At 36.4% G+C, this 27,815-nt stretch overlaps 1 protein-coding gene across 1 annotated transcript in view; it reads left to right on the top strand.

Annotated features, from left to right (window-relative positions):
* The first annotated feature begins 1,344 nt into the window (after positions 1-1,344).
* The window catches only part of LOC141464012 (cadherin-19-like), a 42,639-nt gene continuing 16,168 nt past the window's right edge, over positions 1,345-27,815 (top strand). Inside the window, exons 1-8 of the mRNA XM_074146732.1 lie at positions 1,345-1,565; positions 4,899-5,193; positions 11,653-11,772; positions 12,425-12,589; positions 13,334-13,518; positions 14,656-14,909; positions 17,821-17,957; positions 26,138-26,259. Coding sequence (XP_074002833.1) covers positions 1,368-1,565; positions 4,899-5,193; positions 11,653-11,772; positions 12,425-12,589; positions 13,334-13,518; positions 14,656-14,909; positions 17,821-17,957; positions 26,138-26,259 — 1,476 coding nt within the window. The 5' untranslated portion in view covers positions 1,345-1,367. The remainder of the gene's footprint in view (positions 1,566-4,898; positions 5,194-11,652; positions 11,773-12,424; positions 12,590-13,333; positions 13,519-14,655; positions 14,910-17,820; positions 17,958-26,137; positions 26,260-27,815) is intronic.

The following is a 27,815-nucleotide window of genomic DNA, read 5'->3' as shown; positions in this document are numbered from 1 at the left end:
TTAAGGAATTGGAAATTGTACTTTAACACCTACAATTCTATATGGCTTAATATTAGAACTCCATTACCTTTTTCTCAGTAAATATATACGCACAGATTACATTTTAACAGAATAATGTTCAACGTCATGTAAAATTGCCAGAAGGAAAGAAATAGTTGTCTATATGACCTGTCTGTCATTTTAAGCAATTATGGCATTTCTCTTTGCATAAGAATGGGTATTTATAACATTATTATTTAAATCATGATCTTAAAATACATAAATTCATATTTTATGCTGGACAAGTAAAAGGCTCATGTATTTTTCAGGCCTAAAGTAAATACAGACAAATATTTTTTTCCAGTGTGTTGGAAACTGGCTGGCATGTGGTAAATTCATAAACCAGACTGCTCCTGCATAGGAAATGTTATTCTTCAAGGCTACCACCTTGAAAAATATGTCTAATGCCATCAGCAAGTAAGGTTTTAAAACTTGAAATGTGTGTGGTAAGGATTTTCAAAATTTTCCCTTTTGCATTGTAGAAGATTCCCATTCTTAACTGAACATTGCACATTATTTAAAATTCAGTTTCATTGATTGTACCAAAAATCACTGAAAAGTCAATAACAGCATATAGTTTGTGCAAAGCCATTTTCTGAATTAATACTTTATGCCAATGAAACTAGCTGCAGAAACCTACAGCTTCCAAGGTGCATTTGTCCTTTGTTTAATTGAAGACAAGAATGTCAGAGGTCATAAAATCAGTTAGACAATTTCTATTGACCAGGAAGGAGAAAGTTGCACATTTTTGCTGCCTTTTCACGGTACCCTACCACCTTCGGCATTTTTTTAGGCAATTTGCTGAGTTGGGAAAGAGGGAAAGAAAAGGTTAAAAAAATATCTGCACTCTTCTGTTTCAGCTATCAGTCATCAGGAGCGCTAAGGCTAGATGTTCACCCTTCAGGCAGTTCTGTGACTGCAGCTCAAAATGAGCTCTGTCTAAGCAGAAACATACAATTATTCCAATCAAATTATTCCTAGGCTACACAATACAATTACCCAGCTTAATTTGGAAGATGAATTAATTGAAGGATGATTTCCCTTTTTTGTATAGAGAGTCCCTGTGTAGGATATTCATAAAGGAGAGTTGAACACTTGACTTTCATGCCAGAGTCTCTAAGAGAATCTCCATTTTAATCAGAAACAGACTTTGTTTCAGCTCTTTACTTTTACAGAGGGAAGGGGGTTTTAACACTGCAAATCAGCTCTTATATTTGCACAGAATGAATATGTAAAAGTGGAAAGACAAAAGTGATGCTTTGTCAAAGTTTGTTGGGTTTTTTTTGTCCTCTCTCACAGATGAAAACCGATTGAAAGAAGGGTTCAGAATGAATTTCTCCGCATTGCTGTCTCTCACGCTGATGCTAGTGCAACTTTGGCCTTGCTCTCTGAGCACGCAGAACTGCAGTACTCAAAACACGGATCAGGCTTTCACAGCAGTTCGAAGAGTAAAACGCGGCTGGGTATGGGAACCACTTTTTGTAACTGAGGAACAGACTTCAATGTTGCCTGCGTATGTTGGACAGGTATGATAAGTAATGACTCAAAGACAGTACAAGGTTAGATTTAATGTGCTCATTAGCAGCTTACTACCTTGACTTGGAAGACCAAGCATCTCCAGTGAGCTGGAAATATCATGAAAGGTAGAAAGAGGAGCTCAGGGAGCTGTAATAAGGCAGCACAGCATCTCTCCTTTTCTGTGACCTGACTTAGGGTCAGAGAACTCCAAGAGCTGAAGGTCATGGCAGTACCAAGGACCTTCCTGCACCTAAGTCTGCTCTTAAGGAAACTTCACATTCTTTCTGTTACTAAAACTAGTTTCATACACAGCAGACAAAGGTATCAAGCTGAAAAGTTCCTTCCTGTCTTCTGAATGAAAGTTAAGAACTCATTTATCAACATCTGGCAATTTGCTTGTGCTATTTTTGGCACTGCATCAAAGCACCCATACAGAATGCAGTGTAGTTTACGAACAGTATTTAGCATGATTTTCTATTACACTAAGTAGCAGCTGATTTACCCCTCATTAATTTTTAATGAACCAGATTAATACTAAATCCTTTTACCACTGAGAAACTACAGGAATCTGCATGGTTCATTAGATTAACGTAGGTTTATCACAAAGAGCAATTATTTTTCACCCTCCTTAAAAAATGTAGTTTAAGATAATTGTCTTAATGAGACTTTATCTGCCCCTTTCTCTCTCTGCATATTATTATTATTTATTATTATTATTTGTTATTATTATTTATTATTACTATTTATTTTTGTATGCTAGAAATAATTGTAATCTTGATATCTAGTTTTCTTTTCTTTAAGGCACTTTCTAGATGAATGAACCAAAATAAGTTTAACTGCTAATTAAGTAGCACTAAAATTTAATTGGGCCCAAAGGGTGAAGTGCTCAAAATTCATTAATTACTTTTTCACAACCCCTTCAAAGGAACTACTATGGAAGTATATGATGTCTCACTTCTGAAAGAATAAGTGTAGACATACTAATTTTTTAATTATTATTACTTTTCCCATAGCTGGAAAACAGTGTCCTGTAAAAGCAACTTCATAAATGGCATGTATTTTCCTACAACTTTAGAAAAATTTCATAATCTTGCCTTTCTTTTTCTCATTGGTAAATTATGGGGAATTTTTATTGAAGAATATGGTTAATTTATTGTAGTCTAACCCTTGTCAATCAGATATATTTACTTGTGTCTTTTTATTGAGTAGAATATGCTCTGCTTTCAGTAAATGAAGACACAGTCTATGATCAACACACAAATTTTTAGTAAATAAGGCCCTGAATGAAACTGCATCAACAAAAATACAAAGGTATAAAGTCTTTGGTTTTAAGTCACAATTCCATATCAACTTCCTTTCTCAGTCAGATTCAGAGCTCAATCTTCAGGTTTTATTTAACATAGGCTCATGAATCCTTTTCCACTATCATGCTTAAGAAAAAGAAATGTGTCTATCAGCACTGCAATGGCAGATTAATATAAAGGCAAGTACATAAATTGTCAGTCATGGTTCTCATTTACAAGAGAAAGACTATTTATTCTTTTGTGTCTAGTTTAATAAAACAGGTAAGCTGAAAACCTTCGATGTGCTCGCTTTCTCAGCAAATACCACCTGTAAGATACCTCTCATTTAACACGGTCAAGCTCATGGAAATCTTTCAGGGATAAATGATTCTGAGTGAAGTGGTTTGACACTGGTTATGTCTAAACAGACAGTTCAAGGCATGCTTCCAGTCTCTAAGGATTTGATGCACTCTGTGATCACATCTGAACCTCATCTTAGGTTAAAGATCTAGATATTCATCACTTTTCCCACGGCCTTGGGTTCACGACAAGGAAACCAAGATTTATGGATGAGAAGAAATCTGTGCTGCCCCTTAGCCAGATGCCGAATTTGGACGGTGTTAAAATGAGATTGATCAGACCACTCATAAAGGGATGAACTTGCCCCATGTTTTACACACAGCTATTCATGCTGAAAACATTTGACTTTAAGTTGTTCATATTTTAAATGGCTCTAAGCTCTCTAGCCTTGAAAATTCTCTCTTTTGTACTGGCAAGGGGAGTTAACTCTTTATAATTTAGGGTTTAAATATTCTGATAGAATTCAGAGTAGGAACTCAAAACTGTTTCTTGCGTCTCAGAGTAGTGTCCCGGTCACATTCTGAATAAACTATCCATTTGATGCAGGCAGAAAAATATGCATTATGAAAATCTTCAAAAGGCATGGGTGTTGTTCCAAAGAAAAGCTAAAATGATTTTTGCAACTTCAGAAGCTATTACAAAATATGTTGAGTAGATCCAATAGGGAAATGGCCTCATATCCTACACCGAGCTGTAGGGACAATAAGCATGAAGCAAAACAGTGAGATTATTGAAGTCAACAGGTAGACAAATTATTTGCATTTAAAACCTGCTGCTTTATAGGCAAAGTAGATTGAATAAAACTATTATTTTTTTATGTTGGATTTTTCAAAGATTATCCAAGCTCTTAGAGATTTTGACATCTTTTGTTCTGAACTCAAGATATATAGAGAAAAAATTAGAGCATTAACGACACAATAGATATTACTGTTCCCATAAAATCAAACTGTGGTTGTTTGACGAATTAAGAAATTGAGTTATTGCTATTAAAAAAATACTGTTACATATTGTTAACATTAACAGAACTGTTTTGTTGGCATGAACAAATGCATCTGGACTGCAATGGTCTCCAGGGCTCAGCTTCATCAGAGGAATCATCATCATAGAGCTTATCTTAGCAAGACAACAAAGGATGCAGATCATCCTGGAAGGAAATGGAAAATATCTATCAATTTATTTTAGAATAAATAATATAGGCTTATACCACAGAATGGCTTTTAATGTCTTTAATATTTCAACAGAAGTAGAACACCACTGTCTCTCATATTTGAATTTAGTATTGCTGAGTATAAAAAATATATAAAACTTAAACAGTACACTTTGCATTTATGGTAATAAAAAGAAATAGATAAAGTTTAATGACCTTTGCATTGTTTTCAGCAGAAGTTTATGGGAGCTGATAAAGCAATGATCTAAAATAAGTACTTAGATTCATTTTCTTTACTTCAAAGTGGCTTCGAAGCACCTTTTTTTTTTTTTTTTTTTTTTTTTCCCCCAGGTTTACCATGCATTATGTCTGTTATATCAATATTTTAAAACTGAGCCATGACTGGCTGAAAATGTGACAGTACCCTCTTTTAAAGAAGGTTCAGTAGTGACAGGTTTCACTGTAAAATGAAAATAAACAATACCTAAAATGGATATTCCAAAACTTTATTCCTACCAAAACGAGGCTTATATTCTGTTTTATACTTGCAGCTGAAATCGGATTTAGACAAGCAGGATGGCAACCTCAAATACATTTTGACTGGGGAGGGAGCTGGAAGCACTTTTACCATTGATGAAAATAATGGCAAAATTTATGTGACACAAAAGCTGGATCGAGAAAAGAAATCCTTCTACACTCTAAGAGCACAAGCAATAAGCAGGAGCACTCAGCTTCCTGTTGAAACTGAATCAGAATTTATTATCAAGGTTCGAGATATCAATGATCATGAACCACAATTCTTGGATGGACCTTATGTGGCCACTGTTCCAGAGATGTCACCTGAAGGTATGACATGCTGTGAACTGAACTTTATTTCCTGATTATTTTTTAGATATCTATATTGATATAAAATTTTAATAGCATATTTTATAGACTACCTTTCAGTGAGAAGGAAGCTAACTATTTTACAAGCTAGGAAATTTGCAAAGGTATGTGCTTAAACTGAAGGTTGTGCATACCTCTACTTAACATCCTTGCCTTTAAATATTTGAGTACCTACATGTACATTTTATAGAATCTGGATACATGCTTGTATTGACTGTAGAGTTGTCTTTCCCATCAGTGATTCAGGCTTGAAATTGGTACTTGTTTAAAAATATAACAATACCATTTGAAATAGGTAGAGTACAAAATCCAGTTAACACTGCAAAGAAGATATGGGGCTGACAGATTTTGCTACTTTTTCAATCAGTATAGCACCCTAGTCTCTAGAAAATTGGCCCATGTATGATTATTGTTACAACCTGTCAGCTCTTCAGGCTTCTACCAACCTGAAAGAAAAGTAGCATACACAATTTCATCCCCAAGGATAAGGATAGTTTCCTTCCTATAAGTAGTAGGTTCAGAACAGGAATGGTATGAAGCTGATGTGGGGCTGATGTGATGAATACCCTCACCCATGTATGATGCCTACCTACTTACACTGCCAAAACCACTTTTCCATCAGTCAGCTTCTCTTTCTTTATGTTAGATGGTGTGCAGTGAAGGACTGACTTCTGATTTCCTAAGCACAGGAATTGTAATTTTCCTGTCAAGAGCAACAACTTAAGCCCTGTACCTCTTCTTCCCCACCTTCACACAGTCAAACAGATGTGTAATAGGATCTGTCATGTATCTAGAAACTTAATACAAATATCAAGCAAAGTTAACATCTGACAAATATAGGTGTATATGTACATACACATATACATACAAAATATGTATACACATACATTTAAATCCTTAAAAAAAAAAGAAGTATGAATGCAGCTGACATAAACAAGTGTGTTATAAATACTGCTCTCTCCAAATAAATATCTTCAAAATGAAAGGAATATTGCATTCTTTAAGTCTTACAGAAAGAATCCCAGTAATCTTTTAAACTCCTAACTCCATCGTTTTTGGTTATTTCTGTTGCAAATAATATTGAAAAGAAGTTCAAATATTGTGCTACTTAAAACTGTATTAATTAATTAGGTCATTAACTTAATAGTATCAGTGATCATAAAAGGTGATAAAAACTATGCATTCAGCATTACCTGTTATACTTTTAGAGCAGATTCAGTGAATCTTTTGCAGGGAGCTGTAAACTTCATACTCCTCTGCAAGCCTGGATAGCAGTTGCAAGAAAAGAATTTTCATGCCTGGGGTCTAATCAAAAGTGGGGTTAGTATCCTAATTTCTGCCAGGAAGCAATAGCTCACCATCATTACCAGCTATAGCTACAAAAGACATCAATTAAATCAACTAATTTCAGAGTCACTCTGCTTATACCATCTTCTACCAGGGGAATCAGTTTTGGGCATATGATTGTTTCCTCACTGCCACTTTCTCAAGACTTCTGCATTTGAGCTCTTGGTCAAATAATTTTTTCTAACAGAATTTCTTGCTTGTTCAGAGGGTATTTCTAGATTTCTAGCCTTTGCATCTTGCTCATTCCCTCAGGTTTGGAGACAAGCAGACAGGTATCTTGCCAACGAGCTCTGCGTCTGTTTTTTTTTGTGTGTGCTCACAGTAATAATGGTAATGGGCATAGTTCCTTTCTACAATTACACAGATTTAGGACTTTGACAATGCCCTTTTTTGATTTTCCTTTTTTTTTTTTTTTTTTCCTGTGGTAAAGCATTGTTTATGAGACACTTGGTCTCTTATAAAAATGCCTTTAAAAACAATTTAATATGTCTTGATTTATACTCATACAGACCTGTAACCATTCACAGAAGTATATAAAGAATTGACTTATGGATTCCTTCCATTTTTTTCCCTGTCTTAATGATAAGCTCCTGTCTTAATGATGGTTATATGGAAAAAAAAAAAAAACTTATGGACAAAAACAACAGTAATAATCTTTCCCCCTATACCTCTGTTTCTCACCTGAAAACATCAGCAAACAGCTGACAGATGAGAAGTTTCAATCTATATTGACTTGACTTGGCTATAAACTGACACCCTAAAAATGAGAAGCTCAGCAGTCTTTATCCAATCTACTGTGTCATCTATTATATATTTAAATTCCTAAAATACCATATCACTTCACTATAACATTAATTAAACTGCAAAGACTTAATTTATTTTGTGATATACCTGTAAGATTAAAAAGTTTCCAGTAAAATGTAGAAATATATTAAATTATTAAAAAAATCAGAAGTAACGCCACTTCCTGTTTGTCAGAATGGGTGAAAAATAAAACCAGATTCTTGTGTGCCTCGTCTCTTAGACTTTTCCTAGCTGAAGCAGTAAACTCACAGCTTTGCAATCATGCAGTGTAGGATATGGAAATCTAAGTCAGTCCTACAGGTATTGAAATATTTTTTACGTTTCTTCTTTTGTGTTTGACTTCTCTAGCACTAATACCATAGCTATTTCAGAGATCATTCTTTCACCTACTTCCCCCATGTAGACACTACTACACTAGAAGCACACTAATGTGTATGTCTGGCATATAAAATGTAGTGGAATAGTGTATAATAGTATATACCTTAACAGTAGTCAGCTCCAACATGTGAAACAGCTGAGCCACACACCATAAGGACGTCTCTGGGCTCACTTGCCCTGCTTCTCAAAGGGTAGGGACTGCACTTCTGAGGTGAAACCTGCTTCAGTGCGCATCCTAAAGCATCAATCCGTACAAGGAAATTTCTAACTTCTCAGTAGATAGAAACAGTAACCAACTAAAACAGCATTGGTACTGTAATGGCTCATTATATCAGTGTTTTTCTCCCAGTAAAATAGAACATCCTCTTGGATAATAAGGAATGTAGTCCAGAATTAGTTTAAATGATACTGTGCAATAGAGAGACTTGGCCTTAGCTCTGTTTCAGAGCTCTCTAGTAGCAGTTCATCTCACTGATGCTAGACCTGGGATCTCCTAGTAATTTCCTCACAGAAAACATGCTCAGGAAGCATAGTCAATACTTGGGAAAGCAGTTCACTGTTAGTGTACATTTTGTCTGGAAGTAAGAAAACAAGGAGAGAATAATTCACAGCTGGCCACTTGCCTCAGAGAATCGCAGAAAAACAGAAAATATGGACAGATAATTTTGCCTAAAGTTAGGTACAAATATCAATATATGCATATACTAATGTGCTAACAAATTAGAATAAATTTTACTTCTTTCTTAGCTCTTTTTTATTTTCAGTACTAAATTTTCTTAGGATTTTATATGCAAGTCTCACAGTAAATGAAAAGTGTGTCAGCAAATGGACTCTCTTCTGAGAACACAGGACTGTAGTTTTCCCTCAGGCATTTGGTATGATTTTACATTAAGTGTCTTCCATGTAGCTGTTAAACTTGTCCAAATGCAGTATATCTGATGGAATGGTTAAGAGTCAGATGCAATAATATATCACTACTTAACGTTTTTATAGATTTCAAGCTCTAGTTAGAAAAATTAATAACTATTTTCCATATGAGGGCCCTATAGTTTACCTACTAAGCTGTCACATATAAATGACACTACTTTGTTTTGCCCAAGAAGGGTAAAACCAAGGCTGTAGCAACAAAAAATACAGCAATTAGCAAAATACAGTGTGCCTTAAATAAAACTCATAAAAAGCAAAAAATGTATAAGCATGTTTACTATCCAGCTTAAGACATCTCTGTGTACATAAAATATATATTTGGAGTTAAATTGTATATCAACATCACACAGACTCCCACATACAAAAATGCATATTTGAAAGCCCACAAACATATTCATTCACTTTGTCTCTACCATGATACTCATTTTCACATAAATGTTGTGAAACTGTATCATAGTTTGATTGTCAATTATATCACATCATGGATGCAATGTCATGAGGTGGGGTTTGGGGTTTTTTGTTTGTTTGTTTGAGAGGGTTGTTCTATGTTAATTGATTTTTTAAAAAGATATTATTTGTATCTGCTCAATTATTCTCCCAATCATGGACTACAAAAAAAATGGCTTTTTGGAGTTTTTGAGTACATAATATTAACACTCTGATTTCTATCATTCAAATATAAATATCTAGGTAAACATGATTACATTCAGCACATGGCCTGCTTTTTTCTGCTGCAGGTTAAATTTATAAAGAAATACAAGCTTCATGTCAGTGAAAAATTAAAAACTGAAAAAGTATTCAAAACCCAGGATAACATTTTTCTTCTGCTTACTACATAGTACATATTTAATATAGAGGTTCATAGAGTGATTAAGAAATCTTGGTCCTAAAATAATGTGAGAAACCATAGTCCTCTTTTTACATGGTCTCCTGCCACCCCAGTTTAGAAAAAGGCTTCCTTCTGAGAGTACAGATCTGTTATTACTTCCCTTCAGGTTGGCTCCCTCTTTACCACATGCCCCTTGCTTGCTCACCTTTCCATTATATCCACCAGCTGCATCTTCCTGAACCCAGCTGGGCAAATTCCATGCTTCTGCCTTCTGCTGTACTCTGGAAGAGTCAACAGACAAGCAGAAAAGTCGGCTGGGGATAAGAGAAGCAGCAAATACTGGTTTTGATTCAATATTTCTTTCTAATGGTTAAAAACTGTGCAGAAGGAAAATCTACCTTTAAATGAGTGAGATACACAAAAGCTGAAATGATAACTTTTCAGTTCTATATATGTTGGATTTTATCCCTGATTTATTAAATGTGGTGCTGTAAACAAGTCCATTTCTAAACGTAGTTGTGGACACTTGCGTTTATTTAGTAGAAAATGGCTTTTATAACAGACTGTACCTATTGCATTATTCATAGGTTTTGATCCCTTCCTAACTAGCACTCTATTTTATTTTTATTCCAAAGTAACTACATTCTAGTTGTGCTAAATTGTCTTGGAGGATAAATTTCCTGTATTAGAACACTCTCCACAGACTGAAATTGATATGAAGTCAACAGTTGTGTAGCTGAATATTTCCTTTACTCTTTAGTCTTATTAAAACTATTGTTATTTCTGAAGCATATATGTGCCCTGATTAAATATTAATCTGGTTTTTTATCTTTAACATTTCTCAGAGCAATAGGGAGCAGTCTATATATGTATGCATCTATACATACACCTAATACATACCTAAATGTCAGAAGTTTGACATTGTACGTATGTTTTGAAAGGCATATCACTCCAAAAGTTGGAGACAATTAATATCATTTTAGTGTGCCTTCACTCTGAGAGAAGATAACATGCATTATGCAATCAGATTAAGTTCTGCTGAATAAACTGAAAGAAAATGCAAAAAAAAATCAAATTTAAATAATCAAAATATTTCATTCGTCATATCCTTATATGAGAAAGCCATCTTCATTTCTATGTAGAAATAAAACTATTAAGCTGCTAGAAAACTCAGAAATTAATATATTTGTTTAATAAGTATCAACTTAGAGTTTGTCATAAAAAAGGTGTTTCTGGTCTAACTCTTTGCACTCCATCGTTTCTTGTTCTCTTCTTCTCCAGCATAACTATACAGCTATATTGGTAAGTAGGTGCAACCATGTGAACGTATTCCAGAAAGTTTTAGAAAGTAGCTTGATTTCCTGCTGTTCCTCACAAGAAGTGATATTTCTATTCTTAAGCAGAACCTAGGTGAGGAAAAAAGACAAAAATAATTATTGCCTTACAAAATGATGCTACTGCAAATATTTTCTTTAAAGGAAAATCAGCACTAATTGTGCCATGAGATTGCTGTCAATCTTGTATCTAGGATATAACCAGCTTCAGCAAGAGGTGAAATCAAGCTCTGCAGACTGATTCTGCTGTGGTTTTGCACTGGGGAATATGCTGTCACTCTTGTACTGGGACAGGCTCATTAAAGACTCAAGAATAAAAAATGTTATCAGAGCCTTGTTATACTTCTTGGCTGCTTTGCTTGCTAACAATTAATTTCTTTATCACCAGTGGGCCTACTGGTGATAAAGTGGCTGTGTTTTCTTATTCGCATGGGAAACTTCCATAAAATACTTTGAACAATATAAAAGGGGAGGAGAAACAATTTGATTCACTCCATTCACATATCAGAAATTAGGGAAAAAGGTATGTGATGTGTAGTGTTTTAAGCAACATATACTGCTGAAAAGTCATTTATTTTTATTTTTATTCAAAAATTGAATGCAACACGAATAGTTGCCCGGGAATTATTTTCACTTTTTAATGATAAATTTTGCAAGGTGCCATTTTCTCTTGTAAATTTTCAGAACTGTTTGCTAATATAACTGGTATGTTAAAAGGTTTTAAAGAGTTTATGTTTTGTAATTATGAGATAATTTATACAAGAAGAAAATAAACATAATCTATTTTATTTTTTCCTTGAGGTACTTCAGTTATACAGGTAACAGCTACAGATGGTGATGATCCTTCTTATGGGAATAGCGCCCGTCTGCTTTACAGTCTCGTTCAGGGACAGCCTTATTTCTCTGTGGAGCCAAAGACAGGTACTACAAATGATCTTGTAACTTGAAAACATACATAAACTAACATAAAGCAGATGCAAGCAAAAATCCCTTTCTTCATTTCAACAAAAAGATCAACTGATACCACTGTACACTTGTACATCTTTGCGTAGTTCCTAGATTTTAAAAAAAAAAAACACAACTTTTTCTTTCCCATAAGAAGCTGAAATTCTTTCTCTCTAGAGAATCAACAATATATTTAGCAAATTATCTTGCTAAAGAAAAGAGTTGAATTCTCTCTACCCCACCCAACAAATAGACCTAGGAACAATTCTGGGTTAACAGCTCTATGACTCATTATGTGACGTTCCTATTTCTATGTTGGAGAAACCACCGATATGTAACATCCCTCCAAAATCCTGATTTCTGAGGAAGAAAGATAGTTATATATGGTAGAGGAGATATATGGTGTGTTCTCTCTCCAGAACTCTAAGTATGCAGAATGGATCTGTCTTACAGCGTAGATGTTGCCATGAGTACTAATTCCCAGTATTAGGACAGTTGCGCTGTGCATGGTCTAGAATGTAAATTCATAACTGTGTCCAATGATGCATTTTATGCCCTTATAATATAGTTAGATGTTAGGAAAAAAAGGGACTATTATATGTTATTATATAATGATTTTCATTTTTAGGGGTCATCAGAATGGCTTCCGAAATGGACAGAGAAACAAAAGATCAATATTTGGTCATCATCCAAGCCAAAGATATGGTTGGGCAAGCAGGGGCATTTTCAGCAACAGCTACTGTTACCATCAACCTCTCCGACATCAATGACAATCCACCTAAATTTCAACAGCGTAAGTATAAACTACTTACAGTAGTTGAAGTCTTGAAGAAATTTAGTTCCGCTGTAGCTCTGTTATGTTCGCTGGTGGGTCTTATCAGAACAGGTCTGTGACTCGGCTTCACTGTGCAGATTTAAATAAAAATAAAATTAAAAAAAAAATCCCACAGAAAAGCTCAAAAACAAAGAGGAAAAGAAAATCTATCATTCCAAAAGACCTCAGGCCTGCTGGTTTTATTGCTAGGCTTTGGAGAAAAATGGTTTACTAAACTGCTTTCCATATAGTTTGCTCTACCTAAGCCTAAAATCTGGGCAACAGACTAGTTAGTACCATTTTCACTCCCCTTACTTCTTTTTCTCCTCTCTTCATTCTTTGCTGACAGATACTGTAAACATTTTGGCAAATGGTGTGACCTACTCTGTCCAGGGAGTTTGTAGCAGACATCGGAGCTGATAGCAGGGCTGTCAGGAAAAAGTAGTGAAATGCTGCTGGGAAGTGCTGCTCCCACTGTTTTTTCACCCTGGTGGTTCTCCTTAGTTCTTTATTTACTGCTAAAGTGGGGATTAAAGAGGAGGACTCATGAGTGGAAAGGCTGTCATCCCCTGCCCCCGAGATCTATCCATTGCTGGATTAGATCTACTGCTCTAATAAAAGCTGGGGGCTTTCCCCAACTTTCTGAGACCCTCAGGCCATCATAAGTACAGCAGCTGTCAACCATGGCAGATCACTAAACTGTGCCAGTATTTGTTTCTTTAGGACTCTACCATATGAACGTCTCTGAAGAGGCTCCGGTGGGCACTACCGTAGGCAAAGTCTTCGCAGAAGACAGTGACATAGGGGAGAATGCAGCCATGAATTATTTCATTGAAGAAGATAGCACAGGTGTTTTTGACATCATTACTAACAATGAGACTCAAGAAGGAGTTATCTTATTAAAAAAGGTGAGATCTCAGAAACCTCTCAAAAAATCACAAAATACTGAAAAAAACCCTTCTCAAGCAAGCTGAATGTTAAAAAAAGGCCTATTGTTTTGGATTCTATTATTTTATTATTATATTATTTTTTCTTTCTTCAGGCTTTGTGATTTGATTGGGATATAGGGGGATAAAAAGAAAGGTGTTTTTCTTTCTGTTTACTTATTTTTTTTACTTATTCCTACCACTGCGAAATACAAGAGTGGCAGTCAAATTATCTCAATGTTATGTCTAGCTGTGCTTTCCATTGTGAGAAAATGTTGTCTCTCTTCTGTGCATCACTGTAAAATCTTTATCAATAAATTGTACACAATATTTCCTCACTTCCAACACCTCCTGTTAAACTTAGCCAGAATGTATTACAGTATTAGATAGACAGTGGAGTTTTTGTTATGACATAGCTTATACACTCAAAAAGATATCTTAATTCATAAACTGGTATTTAAGAGGCTTTGATGCTGTGTGATTTATTTTGGAATCATATAGGAAGACTTCTGGGTCATCTGTTCATCATCTGAAACGATGATAGAATTTGATAGTTCAGTGAAATCCATAAGCCTTAAGAACTGAATGCTATATATTTAGAATTTCTTTTTTTCATTACAGAAGATAATGACTATCTAAAATAGTAATGTAACTATGTGTTTATTAAACACTCTTTGTTGCTGTCTGGAATTTATTTGGTTTAGAGACTAAATGTTGACATACTCAGCTTAATGTCCACAGATTTACTGAGTCGCATTGTTTATGTACGACTGAAGAATAGTGTTCAGTAAGGTTACACTCATGTTGGAAATACAAGTACTAATAGAAGAAGCTGTTTTTCTTAGGGCTGATGTTCTACAGGAAGACTTCTTTTACAGTGTTGTTTAACTGTAACATTAAAGCCAGTTTACATGTGAAAGTAAACAATGGCACAGCACAGTTTAATTTTAAAGTGGTTTTAACATAAAAATGAAATCTTAGCAATAGCTACTTTTAAAACATTAGTGAAATAATGTTTTCACTATCTTGCCTTTAATCTCACACCACTTATTGAACTGTATTTAATTCAAATGTGAAGAAAGAAATATTCCACAGCTCGCTCTGTTTCTTTCTTAATAGAGAGTGGATTATGAGAGCAAGAGGAGATACAGTATTCGAGCAAAAGTTGTAAACAGGTACATCGATTACCGCTTTCTGAAAGAAGGACCGTTTGAAGACAAAACCGTTGTCAAAATCAATGTGCAAAATGCTGATGAACCTCCAGTTTTCACCTTGGAGAACTATGTGATGGAGATTGCTGAAGGGGCTATGAGTGGCTCACTGGTGGGCATTGTAACTGCTAGAGATCCAGATGATGATGACTGTCCAGTCAGGTACCTAACTTACAATGTGAACAGGGTTCAAATATAAAATGTAGTTGGGATTTCTGAAAGCTATTTCTGTTCCTTACCTTACAGTTAATTGTGCTTTCAGTAGGATAGCCTAGGTTATTCTAGGTGTCATGATTTAACCCCACAAGGCTGCTAAGGACCACACAGCCACTCACTCACTCCCCCACCCGTTGAGATGTGAGAGAGAATTGGAAGGGCAAAAGTGTGAAAACCCATGGGTTGGGACAAAGACAGTTTACTTAAAAAAAAAAAAAAGGAAGAAACAAAGAAAACAACCACAACCACAACAGAACCCCAAGAAAAACAAGTGATGCAAAACAAAAAACCCAAAACAATTGCTCACCACCAGCCAGCCAATATCCAGACAGTCCCCAAGCAACAGTAACCCTCCCCAGTTTTATTGCTGAGCATGATGTCATATGGTGTGGGAAATCTTTGGTCAACTGGAACGACCTGTCCCAGTTGTGTCCCCTCCCAACTTCCTGTGCACTCCCAGCCTACATGCTGACAGGACAGCGTGAGAAGAGAAAAGGCATTGACACTGTGTAAGCACTGCTCAGCAAAGACTAAAACATCTCTGTGCTATCAATACTGTTTTCATCACAAATCCAAACTATATCTTCATCTAAGCTACTATGAAGAAAAGTAACTCTGTCCCAGCCAAAACTATACAGTAGGTTAAAACCTGACCCCTAGCCCAAAATCTAAACAAATAAGTTTTGTTTGTGTATCTTTGTAATCCCCTTGAGATTGGGTGATGTTTTAAACAGTGGCCTGGAAGACGCTTTGAATAGCAGTAGAGCTAGGGTACCATAGCCAAACCTGTAATGCCTGGAGGTGTGTCACTCTGTTGCCAATAACTCCTGGAAATATGGAGAGAAGGACTCACTGCTGGGAGGGAGACACAGAACAGCTCCACTGGAATCTGCTCAGCTCAGCATGACCAAAAATTTACCAATTCCCTACATCTACCACAATTGCCCCACAGAAATATTATATAAAAGGAGCCCCCCCCCCCCTAGCTTTTAATTTTTGCAAAATAATTTTGCTGTCTCTTAAGCGAGAAAACAGGCAACTAATCTTTAATATGGGGTTTATAATAAAAATAGCATCTTCAGTTACTTGGTGTCATTGCGTACAGTGCAATTTGGACAATCTAGGGTACAGGGATGAGACACAATTTATGGTGTGTAGATTACTAATATCTGAAATATATATATGTATATATAGCTACCTGCAGTTACAACTTCATACATTTAATCAATTCAAGGCCATTTGTTATGTTTTCACATTAATTTACTGTTATTTAGTGAGCTAGTCAGGTTAAATTAAATAAAAATAAATAAAAATAGACATGTACTCCCCCCCCCCCCCAAAAAAAGGCTTTGTCTTGTGGTTTATTTAGATGACTGAAAAATCCCCTGTGAAACACTTAAATTTAATGCATATCCATGACTTCTTAGTTTGAAGTATTTTGGTGAAACTTGCTACAAAGTGAATATGTCTGCATAGTCCCAAAACAGTGACACATGTATTGCATCACTGAGTATCTTTAAAATAGAGCATGCCACTTCTAATGTAAAGATATGTTTATTGGGCTGTTCCATGCATATGAATCTAATTTTGAAAACGTTGTCATAAAGGACAGCAGTTGCTCATAATATAGAAAAACAGCTGTGTTACCTTGTGGACCCCAGTTTTCAAACAAACAAAGAGTAAAAAAAAGACATGTATCAAAACCTCACTACATCAATAATAAAAAATAACTAAAAATATCCAACATAGATTTTTCTGAAAATTATATATCAAGAATCAGGTTACCAAAAAAAACCCCAAACAAAGCAAAATACCGATGTCAGAAGCTCAAATGATAAGAACTTTCACTGTGTTATGTTCCTTGATTTGTCGATTTGTCCTCTTACTGATTTTCAAAACCAAAAAAAATGTAACTATAAATAACAAGTTAGAGAGTCATCCAACCACTGGCACATAATCTGAGCTGGAGTCCTAAGTGCCAACAGGATATAGAAAGACTTTGTTAAGAAGTATTACAGGTACAATCAAAGAGGGAATAGTTGCATGTGAGAATTCCAAACTGGAATGGTAAGAACCTTTCAACTCTTCAAACAGGTTTATTTCCATGAAATAGACTCTATTAGGAATTGACATATAAGGTCTCTTTCTATATGTGATCAAAAAAATTGGTAAATATCCTTTCCATTTGAACCAATACCTTCGGTATCTTTTTCAGTCCATCTCTGGCCTGTGACCAATCGTTAGACTTTAACAGTTTGAATGGTATGTATGTATGTATGTGCACATGCGCATGTCCATATACAGACATAGCATCCTGAGCCTTTTCTGTGAAGACTCAGGAACACTGGACTCATTTGCAATCATCTCTTGCATTAGGATTTTTTACCCTGCCTAGGTGTCACCTCATTACAGGTAGTTGTCTGTCTGTCTTTATAATGCCCGTTCCCTTGGCATCAGAGCATGTCAGCAACGATAAAACAGATTTGCCATTATACCTCCGCTTAGCTGTTAGTGTTATCCATTTCACAAGTGGCACTTTTGCTGTTTCTTTGCAATGAAGTCATTCACCTGCTGTGATCCTGACTTAGAAGTAAGAATGAATAATGTATTTCAGATTCAGTTCATATTAATAGAGATCTGAGACATATTTAGTTTTATAAAAAGATGAGCTTTGATCTTGGCAGCAGTGAATTTTAAATGTTTATAAGTGTACATTTTTCATGATTTCTGAGTTGCAGCACACATTTATATGTATATATGCACAGCTCTGTTTTCTCAACTGACAATAGCTTTCTATGTCCTTGCCTCTGATGGAACATTTCAGTATTAGGGAATCTCTTTACTTTTTTTGGTGCAGGTACTCTATTGTCCACGGCATGCATTTAAAGAGATTGTTCAGCATCAATGAACACAATGGAACAATCATTACAACTAAACCTCTGGACCGAGAGATAGCTTCTTGGCACAACATAACTGTTACAGCCACAGAAACAAGTGAGTAAGAAATTTAAGGAACGCCGTGTTTTATATACTGTGAACTGCAATTATCCTCTGAATACGCCTTCTTTTAAGTGGAGAATACATGCTTCTTTCTCATTATATTACTGTTGCTTGCTACATTAAGGAGCATTATTAAAATGATTAGTTAAATAGAAGTGGAAGGTATTTGAGCTCCAAGGTCCTGTGCTCTTTCATAAAAGATGACCTTATAAAAAAAGAAAGGAAATTGTAATAGGATCTAGACTGTAATGCTTTCAAGTTACACTGAAGCATATGAATTGCTCCTGCAGTGCAAGATCTTATGTTAAATTAGACCCTGGTTAATTTCACACCAGATTTTTGACTAGTGTGAAATTAGCCAGGGTCTAATTTAACACCAGTCAGAAACCTGTGGCTCAAATTAATTGTGAATGTAAGGCCTAAATCAGCTAGACTTCTCTTCATTGATAATTAAATCTGTGAAGCGTGCTTTATATAGATTTCACCTGTCAGTTATGTTTGAAAGTCAAATGCAAATTGCCTCTGTTTGTATTTTTGGTAATCTGGTTGCCCTAACTCTGGGACAATACCCTAGAAAATTGCCAGCTGCTGATTTTTAAGACAGTTTAGCAGGATTATTGGGACATTATTTAAAAACTAATCACATCCATTCTCAGGAAGGAGAAAACCCTTATGAAACAGCTTTTGCCAAATACTTTTAGCATGTTTGGTTTTTTTTTCTTTTAATCCTGAATCTCAGTTGCATGTTATTTATTACTAAGACTACTTTAAACATATTCATAAACTGCACTGTTCCCAAAAGGGAGCATTCCCTGTATATATGTAAAATATAACTGCTAGAAGTTTAATACAGGATAGGCAGTAGCCATTTTCAATGAGGTCTTTATTTTGTGCTTGGGAATTGATAGTATTATCATCCTTTTCAACTCCTCTGTGAGTTTTTAGGCATGAATGTATTTTACTTCTGATGTTGTTGAGCAGCTGGCAGGTGTTGGTAAAATTGATCTCTGGCATATTTTTGTCATGTCTTGAATAGCGCTATGGATACACAGCAGGATGGCTTTGGTCTGGACTTTTCTGTTTAGTTAAACAATAAAATAGGAAAGCACCAAATGTTACAAATGAATAAGTGTCTCCTGCAGCAAAAGAAAGTGAGTCTTTCACAGTAATGAAAGTTATTGTAGAGAAACCGAGCCCTCATTATCTTCATATCCTTATTCTTTATTTCTTTAATGATGATAAGGTCACTGTCTATAACACTATATTCAAAAGCATTGAAGTTAGGTCACCTTGGTCTGGGCATACCTGAAATGCTTTATATCATGAACTATTAGCAATTTATTCCTTGAAATATAGTCATAACGTACACTGTGTATATGAGACATTTTGTGGATGACATTGTGGCTCCACTGAAGCCTAATCAAAGTGCTGTTAGAGTTCATCCACACAAGATATTAATTGCAGCTGAGACAGGTATTGAAACTGCATTACAACAGCAACCTCCCTATGGGCCTATTGACATCTTGGCATTCGTACAGGACACACAATTTTTGCCTCAATTGCAATGACAGGGGTCAGAGGTTATTAAGAGGAGCTTGCCTCTGTTATTTCAGACTTGTGGTGTGGATAATCCTATCCTCATGCCATGGAGATAGCATGTTTTAATAGCAGTAGATCTAATTCATTGGACCTTAAACACAAGTAGTCAGAACCTGCAATCTGTTGAGTCTTATTGCACTTTATGCTTAATATGATTCTAGCTCAAGAGAAATCACATTTCCTTTGATTAGTTTTTACTTGGTTGTAGTCAACTTCCACCTAGTACAAGGCTGAAGCATCAACAACATTCTAACCATACATGAGAGCAAGAAATCCTTAAGTCATCAGCTTTACTTAACCCTGATTTACTGAGACAGATGATGATTGACTGACAATTAACTTAGAAGAAGAATATCTGTTTCAGTTTTTCCTCTATTGAACTATAGATGACCAACAAAAATTACCAATGATAGCAACTGACTTGATCTTACTCATTTCTCTATACACTTACTGGGAAAGTCTATTACCAAGCATAAGCAAACTTACTCGCAAGAGACAATAGTCATTTTCCCATTGGGTATTGCAGATGTCCTTTCATAGTGGGTTCCAGACCTACTACATGACTACAGAACTTATAGGTCTTTGAAGGTTTCAGTCATGGATCATATCATTAATTCAATATTTAATTGTCACCTCACTTTCATCATATTTATTTTTGTTGACAGACTTCTAATATTTTTAGATCAGTTCTTCTAAAAAAAAGAATTGTGTCAACTTCCTTTAGGAAAGAAATAAATTTGCTTTAGCCTAAATTATAAAAACAACTATTATGATTATGATTATGATTAGTAGTATTACTACTACTGCTACTACTACTACAAGTTTCCTTTTATTGGCTAATGACAATGCCAAGCTAAGCTTTCTTTAATCTATTGCAAGTATTGAGTTCTACTTTGTCTCTAGATATTGTCACTGCCTTTTTTTTCACACAGCTCCAAAATAAGCAAGTTACTAATTTTAGTCCCTAGTAATTAATCCATTTTCACACTGATCCAGCCTATTACACTTGATATCCTGATTTCTCAGACCTTGTTTTTCAAGTTCTGGTCTCTCTCATGGAGATTATGACAAAGACATAATCTGCTCATTGAAATACCTTTAGCCTAAGGTATGATATGAGAACAATAGCTGTATTCAAATTCTGACAACTATTTTCCTGTGTAAGGGATAAAAGAAAAAATAGGTGTTGCCTACCATCTTCCAAACAAAGGAGTCACTCTGCTTCACCCAACATCTTCATTAAATATTTACCAAAAACTGATTCCAAGAGTGGCTTTATAATGTGTTGCTCCCTACCAAAACAAACCACCTGTGATTTCAGAAAAATTAAAAACTTCCATACTATCATCTTCCCACAACATGAGAAATGCTTTTCCTTGTCATTTAACCGTAAGCTGAGGAAAAAACCCAACAAAATAACTACAACACAACAATGCAAATATAGTAAGGGAAGTAGAAACAAGACTATTACCAAAATCAATAAAAAAAGAAGGATTATTTGGTGAAAGAAAACAGACGTGAATGGCAGCTCTAGGCTGAAAGGTACTATCTAAATGTTTGTGCAAGCAAAGGGTAGGCTTTAAAGCAAATATAGCACCCATGAATCTTATGAACGAGCAAGTAAGGAATAGGCTAAGGGGTAGATGGGTAAATGGGTCCTTCCCATGCCCCTCTGTATACAACTGAAGTGACCAAAGGTATTCTCTGCCTGCTAATAAATGTTACAAAGTTTTCCTTTCCGTGTCAATCCAGCCAAATCTCTGCCTTATGCATCCAATTCTGACGTAAGTAAAAGAGGTTAAGTTCTACACTCTTCTAAAAGGGATGTGTGCTACTTTTTATGTTTATTTAAAAAATAAGCTGAGCACTGTTTCATTGTCTATTGTATTATTATGGATGTTGGGATTGAACAAGAGAAATGTCATCCACAAAGAAGTATTTTTGAGGTGACTCTGACAGATCCTAAGCTTTATTAAATTAGCATGGCTCTAATGATTTCACAAGAGGAATAGCAATGTGAAACTGCTGAGTATCTAGCCCTTTATCTCTGTGGTGGTTGCTTTTGCTACCATTTCCTTTGGCAAAAGACTCAAAGCTATGAGCACAGATTCCATAACATCCAAGAAAACAAATGTTTGCTCCAAGCAACTAGTGAATTATACATTAAAAAAGCAATGTAAGAACCAACTAAACCCGTACAGGTTGAAGTGAAGTAGAAAGGGGTATGTTTTGTTTTTCTCTTAAAGTTCCATTTGACTAATTTAAGAAAATGCCTTAAGGACTTCTGAACAGGTCAAAAGTAGTGATACTAGTGCCTCTCATGAGACACACTTTAACTACAATGAGTATTGTCGTTGACATACTTTTCATTTACATAGAGCAGACTGAAATACTGATAAATATTTAGGTTAATAGATATTTAGTATTTTTGGAATTTCTTAAGATTATTTTATTCACTAGAAAAATGTCTTCATTATGGTCCTTACCCAACAACACGTCGAAGTTAATGTGAACATTACTGTTGCAGTGAAACTTCTTGCCTACCAGAGTAACAAATTACATTGTGGTGAAGGCAGACATTTCTCAGAGCTATGCCATGTAAACAGAGATTTGGTGTGCTGATAGATGAAGGACTTCTGAGAGGTATTGAGTGTAGAATTATAGAATTATTTAGGTTGGAAAAGACCTCTGAGATCATTGAGTCCATCTGAAAACCTAACACTGACAAAAACCATCACTAAACCATATTGCTAAGTTCCACATGTACAGATGTTTAAAATCCCTCTGGGGATGGCGACTCAACCACTTCCCTGGGAAGCATGTTCCAATGTTTGATAATGCTTTTGGTGAAGAAATATTTCCTAAGATCCAATCTAAACCTCTCCTGGTGCAACTTGAGGCCATTTACTGTTGTCCTATTGGTTGTTACTTGGAAGAAGAGACTGATAACCACCTCCCTACAGCCTCCTTTCAGGCAGTTGTAAAGAACAATAAGGTCTCCCCTCAGCCTCCTTTTCTCCAGACTAAACAACTTCAATTCCCTCAGCCGCTCCTCATAAGACTTGTGCTCTAGACCCTTCACCAGCTTCATTGCCCTTCTCTGAACACACTCCACCAGCTCAATGTCTTCCTTGTAGTGATGGGCCCAAAACTGAATGCAGTATTAGAGGTGGGGCCTCACCAATGCTGCATACAGGGGAATGATCACTTCCCTGGTCCTGCTGGCTACGTTATTTCTATTACAAGCCAGGATGATATTGGCCTTCTTGGCCACCTGGGAGCATTAATGGCTCATATTCAGCCAGATGTCAACCAACACCCCCAGGTCCTTTTCTGCCAGACAGCTTTCCAGGCACTCTTCCCCAAACCTGTAGCATTGCATGGGGTTGTTGTGATCAAGTGCATGACTCAGCGATCAGCCTTGTTGAATCTCATACCATTGGCCTTGGCCCATTGATCCAGCCTGTCCAGATCCCTCTGTAGAGACATCCTATTCTCAAGCAGATAACACTCCCACCCAACTTGCTGTCATCTGAAAACTTAGTGAGAGTGCACTTGATCCCCTCATCCAGATCATTGAAAAAAATATTAAACGGAACTGGGCCCAGTACTGAGCCCTGGGGAACACCACTTGTGACTGGATGTCAACTAGATTTAACTCCATTTACCAGAACACTTTGGTCTCAGTCATCCAGCCAGTTTTTTATCCAAGTATGCTTGTCCAAATCATGAGCAGCCAGTTTCTCCAGGAAAATGCTGAACCTGCAGATCTTCCTTCCCTTGGTTTCAGGTGACATATTTATAAACATTTTTATTACATAAACAAATAGTTTTTTCACCCTTGCCTACACACAGCTTTTGTAACATGAAACTAGTATAGCTAGGTCTGGCTTTTCTGTGTCTGAAATAGTTACAGCAATTTAACCTCATGTAAATTTGGTAAATGGAAGAAAAAATGCCTTATATTAGCAGAGTTTATTTCCCTTTTCACATAGGAATAAGCCATACTGACACGGCTTTTATTTCTAAAGCCACAGTAATAAAGTACCCTTGTATGACAGAAGCAGTACAGCTTCTGTGAGTATAAAATACCTAAGAATTAAACCTCTTGTGCAAATAATACTTGGAACAAAACTATAAACTCAGTCTATGAAGTCTGTCAGCAGTAATGCTTTGGACATACCTGGGCAGAATCAGACTTCTTTGTAAATATGTGTTTGGAGACCAGTGGATAGAATAGCTCTGTTGTTTCACATTCAGAGTCTCAGCTTTCTGCCTTCACAAGGTTTGGGCATCAGTGTCTGCTGCAATTATTCCATGTCTAGCAGCGGCAGAATTATTTTTAAGCATATGAATTTTGGTGAAATTTTCTCCCAAAGCTTCAAAATTTCAAAATACTAAAGAATAGGAAGAGTAACAGAATTTCTTAAACGATTGTGACCAATCATTGTGGTATCCGTGGTGTTAAGTGATGTTAAATAAGAAAGTGCAGCTGTCTTCTCCAGCTGTTCTGCCCCAGGACCCTCCTGCCTGGCTGCTGGACCCTAGTCCAGTGCCCAGCCACCTGAGGCCTCTGCCCAGGCTCAGGGATGCAGCTGACGTGTTTCTGTTTGCAGGCTCAACCAGCAGCAAAGCTGAGCAGATGTCCTGGAGACACACACACACAGATGCAGAGGACACTGACATGGCTGGTCATGCAGACTGTCACAGACAAGGTGCTACTGAAGGCAGCATACAGGTCATACATACAGGACTCAAGTAAACCACAAGTACAGCCAGCCAATACCCCTTCTCGTCCTCAGCTGGAGAAGCAGAAGGTCGCTGGTGCAGGCACACAAACACACACGCACACACACACAACATTCTCCAGGTTCACAAGCACACACTCATGGATCCCTTCAGTACCTGCATGGACCTCTGCCTTCCCAGCACCCCTGCCTGGATTCCAGGTCCTGTTATCCACTTCATGGGTACCCAACAGACCAGCTAGTACATGCTAGATGATCTCTGGCAAACCTACAGTATTCACACTCTCACCCCTCATGTACCCCACATTCACAAATCCGCTCTGAGCATACCAGCATGGACCCCCCTGAGCACCTGGCCTGAACCCAAGGAACCCCTACTCACTGTTGACTCCAGCTTAAAGTTTGCTAGCTAAAACACACGAACACCCCAAGCACACTGAATTTGGGGAAGATACAGACATTTGTCCCCTGTGCTCCCCACTCACTCCAGTAGCTGGTACCACAGGCCACGGGCACCCACCCCACCATCTGACTGTCTGACTCCAATAGGTGGCACAAATTTTCACTCACACATATGCAGGTCTCACCAGTAGCCGGCACTTAGTCCCTGAAGCACACATACACATGCAATGATAGAGAGTGAAATTATGCAGAGCGATAGCTAAGAAAAGATATAATAAAATGATATAAGATGATAGGACTGACTGGTCATCTGGCGCAGGGCTCAGCCAGATAAGCATACTGACTGGCCCCATTTTACATGCAACCAGCCCCTTTTATACCCCTTCCTGTCTGCCCCATTTTACATGCAACCAGCCCCTTTTATACCCCTTCCTGTCTGCCCCATCTTTGTTCCTCCCTGCATGTCCTCCATGGGTCTGTAGAGCTCCACTGATTCCCATGCCCCTCCACATCCGAGGTCCCTCTGGTTTAGTCTTATCAGTTGCAAAGGTCAGGTTGATCTGCCTGGAATTGTTGCTCTGTGGTTTCTATATAGGCCATCAGTTATCATGAGGTTTTTTTCTTGTCAGTGTATCCAAGTTAGTTTTGTTAGGTCTGTGTCTTGGTATATCTTGTTTCCGTTTTCCCCTTTTTCTCCCTCAGCTTCCCAATGGACAAGGCTCCCAATCTGATAACCTCGCAGGAATAAACATTCTCACACTCTCATGTGCCCCCATCATTTAGTGTGTCTGACCAGCTTTGGTTCTCATCACACCGTCCCTTATCATTTGTCCCTGAGGTTTGTGTCCCTATATGTTCTTGTTTCTGGCTTCTTCTTTTTCTTATTAACTCTTGTTGCATAGAATAAGCTTCTTGACCAGATACCCTTAGAGGAGCAGACAGTCTCCTTCCACCTAATCTTACAAATTACTAATACAGTAAATTGTTCTGCATGAACAAAACCTCACTTAATTTCTCCATACCAGACCTTTTTTTTTTTTTTTTTTAATTTAAATCACTTTCTGACTTGGTAAATGAAACAGTGAACAAACACAAAATTTTGCATGAAATATCCTTATATACTTCAAGATATACTATTATAACTTAATGTGATGTGTTGATGAAAAAAAAAAAGTAAAAAACCAAAAGCAAAACCCTACCACCTTTTGTAAACAGAACCCCAGCAAAGAAAGACAATGCCCTTTTTTATATGTATAGGATATATTTGAACTCATTAAAAAGGATTAGTATAAAATGTGTCTGTAGGTCTCAGTGACTATTTTCTTCTCCGCTGAGTATACGTAAAATTTTTTAATGTTTACTTTACTTTAAAATACATAGTAGATTATTTATAATTTTTGATTTCTGTATTTTTTTAACCATTAGGAAATCCTGAAAAAATTTCAGAAGCAAATGTGTATATCCAAGTTCTCGATATTAATGATCATGCACCAGAATTCCCTAAATATTATGAAACATTTGTTTGTGAAAATGCGGTTTCTGGCCAGGTAAGCATGAAGGAGTTAGCCATCGGTTTTCTCATAAAACTTAAGATTTGGTCTGAGATGTTACTATTCCCTTTAGTATTGATTATTTCAGTACTGTGAGTACACGCTGTATTTTGTCTATTTCCAAAATTAGTTCTGTTGATATATGTATAGTTTGAAATTTAAATTTCAGAAGACTAACGTATTTTTTCCCCTTTAAAACAAAATCAATACATCTTGTTTGTCTGCAAAAACAGGAAACAGAGAAGCACAGACAGAAAATTCTGAAAAACACACAAGGCACAGATTTCCTTCATGTTAGTGTCACAGATGTAAAACCTAGTCCTGGTATTTGCAGAAACAGCATAACATAGTCTGGAAGAACCAGACTTAGACCAGATTCAAACCATTCATCGTGTTCTGTGGTTAGAAACCATTTATTGTGAACTGAATTCAAACCTTGTCTAGTTCAGTGGAAGTCTGAGGATGTTTAAGTCACAGCCCTTGCAACACCTTCCTTAGCTAGCACCTAAAGGAACTGTTGCATTAAGCATCCTTTCCTGGAGGTTTTTTCCCATTTCCTACTCATTCCCCAGGTGAATGGGCTAACATCATTCAGCTGCCCTAACACCCCAGGTACACTGCTGACTCTCCATTTTCCTCCTGCAAAAAAAAAAACCAGGATATTCAAAATTTTGGGGCTTTTGTGGTTTTGTGGGTTTTTTTGTGTTTTGTTTGGTTTGGTTGGTTTTTTTTGTTTTGGTTTGGTTTGGTTTGGTTTTTTGGTTTGTTTTTTGTTTTTTGTTTTTTTTAAATGTAGAAAATGAGCAACAAAAAAAGCAACAACAGAAAGCTATGGACAGAAAAATGCATGTTTTTTCACCACTCTAAAGCATTATTTGGACCTTTGGGATATCTGTGATGGTTCCATTCAAACATTTTGCGATGTTTTGATTTCTGAATCACAGAGACTCTCTTCTTATACCAGCTTGGGCTACTTTGACCTTGAATTGTCTGCAGTTAAGTAAAGCTTTCCATGTTGCTGAAGTAGTTTCTTTATAACTTTTTTCATCCATTTATATGTTTTTCTATCAGCAGTTGGGTTTTTTTGTTGTTGTTCTGCATTTGTTAATTTTTCACTCTGCAAAGGCTATTTCTGGGTCAGAGGTACTTGGAGGAAGGCAATTTCTTTTGGTCTTCAGGCAACTCATTCAACTCATTGACAGAGCAAAGTACAGGCATTAAAGCAAATGCTACTTCATGTTCCTTGTCTTCAAGACACCATGAATTAAATATGAAATAAAATATAAAATGGATATTTGCAATCTATGTTTTGGACTTACCTATAGTATAAAAACCCATAAAAACGCATTTTTATTATTCTATAGTTACTTACTGGTAACATCTGTATACTAAGAAATTAATGGCTACTTTTCAATAACAGTTAAAAATACATATTATTTTGAAAATCACTGGAAATGATTGCACTTTCAAGACTACTAGTAGTAACAATAATAATAAACTCTTTGAGTACAAGATACAGAATTATTCCTGTTTAACTTTGTGATATCTGAATG

This window comes from Numenius arquata, chromosome 4 (assembly GCF_964106895.1).
Source record: "Numenius arquata chromosome 4, bNumArq3.hap1.1, whole genome shotgun sequence".
Taxonomy (NCBI): Eukaryota; Metazoa; Chordata; class Aves; order Charadriiformes; family Scolopacidae; genus Numenius; species Numenius arquata.
Note: the sequence above shows the minus strand (reverse complement) of the source record. Positions and strands in the feature narration are given on the sequence as shown.